The sequence below is a fragment of the Numida meleagris genome, chromosome 3 (assembly GCF_002078875.1).
Source record: "Numida meleagris isolate 19003 breed g44 Domestic line chromosome 3, NumMel1.0, whole genome shotgun sequence".
NCBI lineage: Eukaryota > Metazoa > Chordata > Aves > Galliformes > Numididae > Numida > Numida meleagris.
In genome coordinates this window covers 51,960,530-51,969,541 of record NC_034411.1, presented here as the reverse complement: position 1 = coordinate 51,969,541, position 9,012 = coordinate 51,960,530, and the positions used below count along the sequence as shown (strand labels likewise).

Genomic DNA, 9,012 nt, shown 5'->3' with positions numbered 1-9,012 from the left:
ATTGTAACAAACAACACACGATGAAATTTGGTGAAAAATTTAGGACTAGCTCCTCTGGCTTTGCAGAAAACTTTTTAAACAGGGAAGCAGAGTGTCTGTGAGACACTGGGCTAACCTGGCCTTGTAGGAGAGCTTGCAAACGCCCGGCAAAACAAAACGAAACCACGGGGTTTGGGTTTGGGGGTGCGGAGAGATTGGGGGGGGGTGGGAGCACGGTTTCCTGGATGCCCCAAGTCCCCATCGCCCTCCCAGCGGGGCGGCCCCGCGTCGGGGCGGTCGGAGCGGAGGGGCGGCTCTTCCTCCGCGAACTTTCCCTCCCTCCCGCTCTGGGTTCTCCCTCCCTCGACTCCCCGATGGCGGAGGCACCGCTGCCCGCCTGGCCGTTGCCCGGCCCCCGCGGCCGTTCCCAGAGCGACATCTCCTCCTTCTCTTCCTCCCGTAGGAGCTGCCTGCTCCGCTCCGGCGTGGGGGGCTCAGGTAATGGGGTGCGGGGAAAGAGGGAGCGGGGAGAGGCGGCTCAGCCCCCGCAGAGTCTTCTGAGCTGGGTTGGGGGCTTTGGGAAGGGGCATCCCGCTCCCGAGCTGCGTTAACAGGTGGGGCGAAGCGGTGCTCGTCCTGAGAGTTAACCCTGCATCGCACGCGGGATGCTTTGGGTTGGTAGTAGTCCCAAAGTAGGCTTCCTGCGGCGTTCAGAACAAGTCTGCTCTGTAAAGGAGAGGAAGCAAGAACCTGAGTTTACAGTGTGGCCAATTGAAATAAATATACGCTTGGATGAGACTGCTCTTCTCTCAGGCTGTTTCCTGAGGCTGGATATTAAGGAATGTGAAATTCTGGTGTCCGTGCTGCTGAGCACGTTTTGGAAACGGTGGGCTTGTCTGGCTACAAATCAGCACTGCTCCACTGACTAAGGTGACAGGGGGCACATGTGTCCCCGGTGATGCAGGTGTGTTTTGGGTGCACGCATACACTGCTGCACAGAGGTGCCTGTGAGCCCCAGCACCATCAGGGACTGTGTCTGAGTTAGGCAGAGCAACTCAGAGAGCACAGACACCTCTTGTGCCCCAGCACCATCAGGGCAGCACGGTGAATGGTTGGGTCAGCAGTGGAGCACAAATGAGAAGAAACCTATGTGCCATTTTCCAAATATTTTTCTGCATTACATTTTTCTGTGTCCACTTGTAAGTTCTATTCAAGCACGGGGGCTTGGAGAAGGAGGAAGTGCCAGTGGTATGATCGAACTAGAAAGGGCTGCATCTAGGTGCAAGACATATTGTGTAGTGTGAATGAACAACACCCTACAACTTCTTGTGTGCACAAGATGTCCACCACTGTGGTGATCCTGCTGTGACAAGGTTAAGACACAGCTGAGTCTGTGTCAGTGTTAGAGTATGCTGGTTATCAGCTTAACTTTGAAGACTACTTGCAATGAGCTGGGTGCGTTACACGAGAACAGCAAATCAAGTGGAGATAAAATTGTGATTTTCCAAAGATATGTTGTTATTTGTAGTTTCTCAAATAGATAATTTAGGCCTCCCTGTTGCCTCTCTTGGTTTTTTCTTATTTTAATTTTGAGGATGTGCTTCCTGCCAGCAAGTGACAAGTGTTGCTTTCTCTGGGTTTTATTTTTTCAAAATCATTTCTTTCATTCTATATTCTCCCAATTGCTGCTTCCCATATTTTGTTCCAGCTGGTCATTGGGCACAACAAAAATACTTACGTACTGGCACCCAACTGTTGGTTCCCTCTTTAAAAAGAAAAACAAGCATTAAAGATGGAAAGCTGTTTAATTTTTAACACAGTAGTTAGAGAATCGTTTCTGTACAGAGATGCCATTAAAACAACCTCTCTTTCTCATTCCCCCACTAACCTGGAGAGCAACCATAATGGGGACAGAAATGTGAAGCACTTAGTGGGACTGTATAAGCCATATTAATATTTTTGCTCCTACCTCTTTTCCTGTACCATTTGACTAATTTGAAGTTGGCCGCTCACATCAGATGTTACCCGTGTTCCAGCTGCTGAACTCAGAAAAGAACAACCTGAATTTTAAATAACCTGCAAAATGTTTGCTTGCTGCCCATTACTAGTGGTTTAGCTCTAGCTTTGAAGTCACAAGTTGTGGTTTCTGCTGTGCATTTTCCTTCGTTTTCCAGGTTATTATGTTGGTTGCACTGAGAAGGCAACTTGTCTGCTCACGCTCCACCAGTGATGGGTTGGTACCTACCAGTCTTCTACCCACCAGCACAGTGCTCTCCATTTTGCCACCTCCCAACTCATCATTCTCAGTGCAGCATCTGTCAAGAAACAGTATTTGTAGAGACCCTTCTAGCTAAGGAAAACAGAGCAGCATTTCTAAAAGCAGCCTTGACAATACCATGTAAGACCCATCTGTCTGCTGTTCTAGTTCAGTACTGTGCATATCTCTTTAGTGCAGTTTGATGAGGTTCTTCCAGTTCTTGTGCTCCCTTTGCTCTCTTACCCCCTCTCCTTCCTCTGCTGCTAGCTTTTGCTGAGAGCTGCAACTTCCTTGAATCACTGTGCAGAATCTCACTTCATCAGCTGCAGTCCAATTTGTGAGGATGTTTTCCCTTTTTTCTTAAAGCAGGTCTTTTACAGTTAGTGGTAGAAGATCACTTAATTTCCCTCTCTGGGCTGCATCACATCACCTGTTGTTGTGTCAAGCCTAGCCTTTGCTTTCTGACACTAATTCTGATGAGACCCTGGGGAGAAAAAAGTGATCCTTGTCAGGAGGAAGGGTGACACAACCTTGGCTTTTGATCTATACCCTGAAAAGACGTAATTTCATCCAAGTTCTTAGGCTTTGTGAAAGGCAGAGCTGAGTCACTTGAATGCTCTGCTTGACAAAAGGCTGCTTTGTAAGAGCATTTCTGGGAGACTGGGGAGGAAAAATGTTGTTCTAAAACTTCAGAGCAGTGTCATTGCTGATCCAAGACCACTGCTTGGATGGCATACCCTTAGGCAGCCTTCCATATGGAGTGATTAGACTTAAAACCATCTGAAGGGTGGGTGAAGCTACGTGAGTTTATTAGTTTATTGATCTGCATGGTAGAGAGAGGGTTTGATCTGCATTTGAAGTGCAAGTGCTGTTCAAATGCTTTCCCAGAAATCATCCAAAAACTAGGTTTGATGGTGTGGGGCGAGGGCAGCTCTCAGAATGAATGGTGGGCCCAGGCAGAGAGCAGGCTGCTGCTTGTGTCAGCTGCTTGCGGTTTAGTTCATGACAGTCTCAAAGCTCAGGCCCTCGCTGCCATGGTGCACAGCCAACCTGTCACCCTGACAGCTTTTTATCTGTGTGTCCACACAGGCAGTTTTCACTTTGCTCTCTTGTTGTGGGTTTTGCTGTAGAGCCTGAAGCAAAGAATCTTGCACTTTATTCAGAATATGTTGAGGTTTGTGGTGAGGTGCCTTTTTGTGAAAAGGGAACTTCTCACACCAGAAGTCAAAAAAAACACCAATGTCTCCATTCCATTTAGGGTACTTTGTGTGAAGCAGACCTTTCAGATAATTTGTCCCACTGATAAGAAGTGCATCTTTTGGGTCTAGAGGCGACCTCCAGATGCTTGTTTCAATTCCTTTCATCCTTTTTTTCCTGCCTTTCTAGTGGCAGATGGGGGGGGGAAACCTATCTATCTGAGAATTCAGACAGCAGTTCACCAATATATTAGACCATACCATAGATGCAAACAATGAAAGGCTGAGTGAAAATGGCACTCATAATTCAAAACTTGTACATCCCAAGTCTATTCTAGAATTTTTTTGCTATCAAAGTGGTTCTTTGCAGGTTAATTTAATCAAAATTATGATGAGTCGCAGCTAGGATTACACCTCCTACTAACCCCTGAGTGGGTGAAAAGATGGCTTAAAGTCACCCCACCCCCTTCGGTGGAAAATTGAGGAAGTGTTCATGTGGTGGCCAGAGCATCAGTGTGGCTGGTGCTGGACAGGGAGGAAGGAAAATTATCGTTGTATATGTTGACTTGGCTACCTGGGGGCGTAGAACTCAGGGGAAAAAGATAAATTAAGGGTAGGTAGGTAGGTTCTTATGTTTCCCTGTATTTCTCTCTGTGCTTGTAGGAACATTTGCCAGAATAGCTACAGATTTCAGCTTCTTCAATCTGATGGCCGTGTATGCCAAGCTAGAGTACTATGAAGACCTATGGGGACCAAGTTTAGTGTTTGTAAACAAGACATCAGATGTGCTTTGGGAGGGCTGTTAGAAAGATTGTGTCTTTCATTCATCCCATGGGGATGAGAGGGGCACAGCCTCATGATGTGGAAGTATGCTCACAACTAAAGCAGCTGGTTTCGGTACATCCTATGGAAATATAGGAGTTAAAGGAAAATATGATTTTCCATCCTATCAAGCAGGACTTGTTTAAAACACAAACCAAAGATAAGGCAGATGCAAGATAAGGCAGATTATTCAGGGTAGAAAAATACAGCCAAAGTTAAAACATAGTTCCTGTGGATTTAGAAACATAACAACCACAACTGTACTGTGCCATTTCCCTAAATTGACGTTGATATTTTCCCATCAGTTTGAAAATTTGAACTGTCAGGAATAAGCAGCAATCTAAATCATATGCAATTTGACACGTACTTACACAACTGGAGCATCTACTTCTTTGTAATAGTCTGAAACATGCTTAGACCATCTTCCTATGATGTTAAATCTGATTGCTGTCATCCTTACAAGTAACTTCTAGTTTCCAAAGTGTGCTGAGGAAAAATCCAGGAATAATAAAATATTTTGCTTAAGTTGAAGAAGTTTGAGTCTCCCTGAAAACCATTGTAATTTGCAAGATCTGATGGACGTGCAGGGAAGCATTGTTCTCCCGAACACGGCCTGCCATTTCTAACGCAGGTTTGTACGGTATTATACAAGGAAAAATCCGTCTTCTTTATACTGGAGTAAAAGAAGTTATTCCACACCATCTCCTCCAGAGAAATTGGGGTAAATTCTTGAGATGATCCAAGCCTAAGAGTTAAGATTAAGGAACACAAATATTTAAAAATATAAAGCATGTATATATACTGTGTATCATACGTGTTATGCAATTTCTGGTGCAACAACTTTACAAACAAATATTCTGACTTAAGATGAAAATAAGCATTTTATGAATGTGGTGATAATCACTGTTGGCTAAGTAGAAATTGGATTGCAAACATTTGCAGCATATGAGTGAATGCATATTTTTGCAGCATCAGATCAGTAGCTCAGTCTGTGATCTGTTCAGCATTTTGCTACTGTGTGTTTTAGTTTCTCAAGGCCCTTTGGCATTTAGCACTTCCTGCTGATGTGTGGCTTTTAGCAAGTAACCATTTAGTATCAGATTCAAGTCTTCAAGTCTGAAGCCAGAGTAAGTTAATCAAAAAGTGGCTGAAGATTTTTTTACTCTTGAAAGTAAGCAATTTGTTCCAAGCAATATTTGTTTTATTTTTGACATCTAAATGTATTATCAGTCAAATCCAGTATTATTATAAACCATTTATTCTCTTCCTCCAGCCTGCTGTGATGGCCTTTATTTCACAGACAGACAGACACCATTTAAGGTCAAAGGGCTGGGGATGGCTGGCAGATTTCTGGAAGATTGGTGCGGAATTCACATTTTTATTCCTTTTTACTTTTTGAGTAGGAAAGTTTTCAGTGCCAGAAACCCGGCAGGATTTCAATTTTAGCTAAAACCGATGTTGGTCCTGGTTCTGAACATGTAGTGGTTCTCACTCAATATATTCTAGCAGAAGACAAAGATGTCTTTGGTAGTAATGTTTTTTTTTAACCAAGCATTTTACCTAGAACGCTGCCATTTTTAACAGATGCCAAAGTTTTTTTCCATGTACAAATCAAGTGACACAAGAGGAAAAATATCCAGAAGAAAATAGAAAATCCTCATTTCTTTCTTCTGAGTTCAATTACTTTTTAATTTTTCTGAGGATTTGTCAGTCTTAAGAACCACTACAAGAGATACTCTTGCTTTTTGTTCGTGTCGAAAGCGTCATCATCTTCCTGAAACACACAGAGTTTATAGGCAGTCAGCAACTCCCTAGTGTGGTATGCTGAGAGGAGTTGTCCCTGTAGCACAGTTTTGATGAAGAACTGGACTTCTAATACATTGTATTGCATGAATGTTGAGTGCCATTCTGAGTGATAGCAAGATTTTCAAGCTTTGAAAGGCTGAAACAGAGAATGTTAACAAGTTACATCAGTACCAAGTACTTTAATACCAGCATATATTTTGAGTACTTTAATATACTCTTTTATTAACACAGATAAACTTTGCAAGTCTGCCTTGCTCTCTGCTAGGGTACTTTATAAGACTTGTGGCTAAGAAGCACCTTAAACCACTGCCTCTTTGAGTGCTAAGATGCTTTTCTATCCTCTCTATTGTTTTTTATATATTTATGATGCAGTTCAGGTTGCCCTTCTCATTTCTTGTGTTATTGCTTGTGTTAAAACCACTGGTGTATTCAGAGAAATACACTGCCAAATAGCTGGGGGCTGGGAGTTAAATATGGAAGAAGCAGCATTCTACCATAGGTGGCAAATGCTAAAACACTACATTTACATGACTTGCTAATTGAAATGAGGATATTTTCACTAACTGTCTTATTTTTCAGAAAATGTAACACTGAGTGCTTACTTTTAATTAAACATGTTCTACAACTTGCTCTTCATTTTTTTTTAACATTTACACAACTTACAATATCAAGAAGAATAGACTCTCATTAGAAGCATTTTTTTTTTCCTTTCGACATTGGAATTAACTTGAGTCTTGTACACAAACTTCCGTTAGAGCCCATTTGCATTTCATTGATAGCCCTCGTACCAATTTTGATGATCCCTTGGGTAGGTCTGGCTTTGCGTTTCCTAGGTTGTAGCCCACCCACTGAAGCGTGATGCACTCCAGTACTTCCCAAATGTTGGATGGTCTTTGACTCCAGAGACTGAAATTTGAGGAACCTGCAGAGAAGCATTTATTTTTTGACTGACACAGGGAGATAGTGGTCAGAATTTGTACAGGCCGGGCAGAAATTCTTTCAATTTTAGGAATTCATTGGGAAGAAAAAAAAATCTCCAAAAAAATCTGTGAGTTAAAAGAAAAAAAAGTTTTTCTAATAATAAATAATAAAGCTTTGTATGGCGGTGAGGATCAGGAAAAGGCTGAACTCTGACATGATCCTTATGTTTTTTAAAATTGTTAAGTTGGTAAATATTTTTGAATACAAATGTGTCCCACTGAAATAAGAGTCCTGTAAAATTCCACTTTTTTTTTGTAGAAACAGTTCTGACTTCAGTCACACTTGTGATTTTCAGGAGAAATAGCTAACAAGTTTGAGAATGGTAACTCGTCACTTCAAAAACTTATTCTATGATTTTTTTGGAAGATTCATCCTATGAAAATTTGGTATATGAATTCTTTTTCCTTCTGATTTGGGGAGCCAGGGTGGGAATGGAAGAGACGTGTCAGAATTTCCGTGGCACAGAAATTTCACTATGTCAACTTCATGGACCCCATCCACCTGCACAGTGAATGTGTGATCAGTGCTGTTTTATTTTGTTATGGCTAAATCATTAGGAATTGAATTCTTCAAAGGTTAGAAAGGATTCTTGAAAGGACGCTCAGTATTCCATGGAGCCGAGGCCCAGAAAGCATGCTGAACAAAGGGACCCCGATGAATACTTTTTCTTTTTCCATTTTGGGGTGAGAATCACAGCTTTTAAGATGCATCTGTGACTAATATACACAGTACTCAAGAAAATTACAGGCACTGTCTAGACTTGGTGTTGAGGTATTGTCTTGTATCATCTACAAGCACGGTAAAGAAGGGGTTGTGGTACATTTGCAGTTGAATATGTCCTAATTGTAGGCCTTCTTTGTGTTCAAACAGGGGAAGCTATATTGTTACTTTGTTAGTGAAAGGATAATTAGCAGTCATCTTTTTTATTACTATTTTTATTTATTTCCACTGTTGCCTAGTGTTGCTGCTGACAGCTTATGTTAGTGGTTTAAACCACTGACGAAACAGTGAATTTTTTATCTGAAAAAGAATGACTGCTACCGAAGGCACTGTCTACAAGATATAATTCTGATTTTGTTTTCTGATTAAAGGCAGTTTTGGCAAGCTCAGAGTGGCTGGATTTGAACTACATTCTTCTGCTTATACAGCTGGAGTGTAACTCGTGGGGGACGAGAGGCAGTTCTGAGGACATTCAAGACACGATATTAACTGCCCCAAGGATGGAGCACGTTGCTTTCATTACTTGGGCTGTAGTGTTATAGTGTTTCTCTGAATAGACTCTCAGCAATATGTTCTTTGGAGCGAGCAGAGAGGGAGAGTTACAGCTCCCCAGGGACACAGCATCTCTCTTCATCCTTTTGACTTTGGGGCTCTGAACTTTTTTAAAAGATGTCTTCCTGTTATGTCTTGCTGCGAACAAAGCTGAATGGCAATATTTCACATAATGTTTATTTCAGCAAATAACAAAAACAGAAAATATGCTGCCACCCAGCTATTTAAGTCTTTGGAGATGCATCTGCTTTGAATTTTGTCTTATTCTTTGGAAGCTGAGAATTAAACAAAAGTTTCTTTTATTTGCAAATAGCAAAAATAATTCTGGAGAAAGATTGCTGAAGGACTAATTATTTTTCAGAACTTTCTCTTATTTAAGTAATCAGTTTCGGATTGTCCAATCTTCACATAGTGAGCCAGTTAATGTACATATGACTGTGTAGATGATTTCAGCTCACAACAGCACACGTTTCACTGTGTGGTACGGATGTTCAGCACTGGCTGCGTGGCACATTAGATTTTTCTCTAAGACACAACTACAGACACACATTTTTAAACTTTAAAAGAGCTTCTAGTATCATATTAAATGCACATATTAATCATTTTTCTCTTTATAAGAAAAAGACCGGTCCCTTCTAACTCTATTCAAAGCAAAATATGTAATTATACTGTCAATTTGGCGTGTTTTGCACTTTGCTA

At 41.6% G+C, this 9,012-nt stretch overlaps 1 protein-coding gene across 2 annotated transcripts in view; it reads left to right on the top strand.

The window, feature by feature from the left end:
- Positions 303 to 9,012, top strand: part of PHACTR2 (phosphatase and actin regulator 2) — a 125,749-nt gene continuing 117,039 nt past the window's right edge. Inside the window, exon 1 of one of the 2 annotated variants that reach the window (XM_021390563.1) lies at positions 303 to 477. In XM_021390563.1, the coding sequence (XP_021246238.1) occupies positions 354 to 477 (124 nt within the window). In that variant the 5' untranslated portion in view covers positions 303 to 353. The remainder of the gene's footprint in view (positions 478 to 9,012) is intronic. The other variant, XM_021390564.1, reaches the window with a different exon arrangement.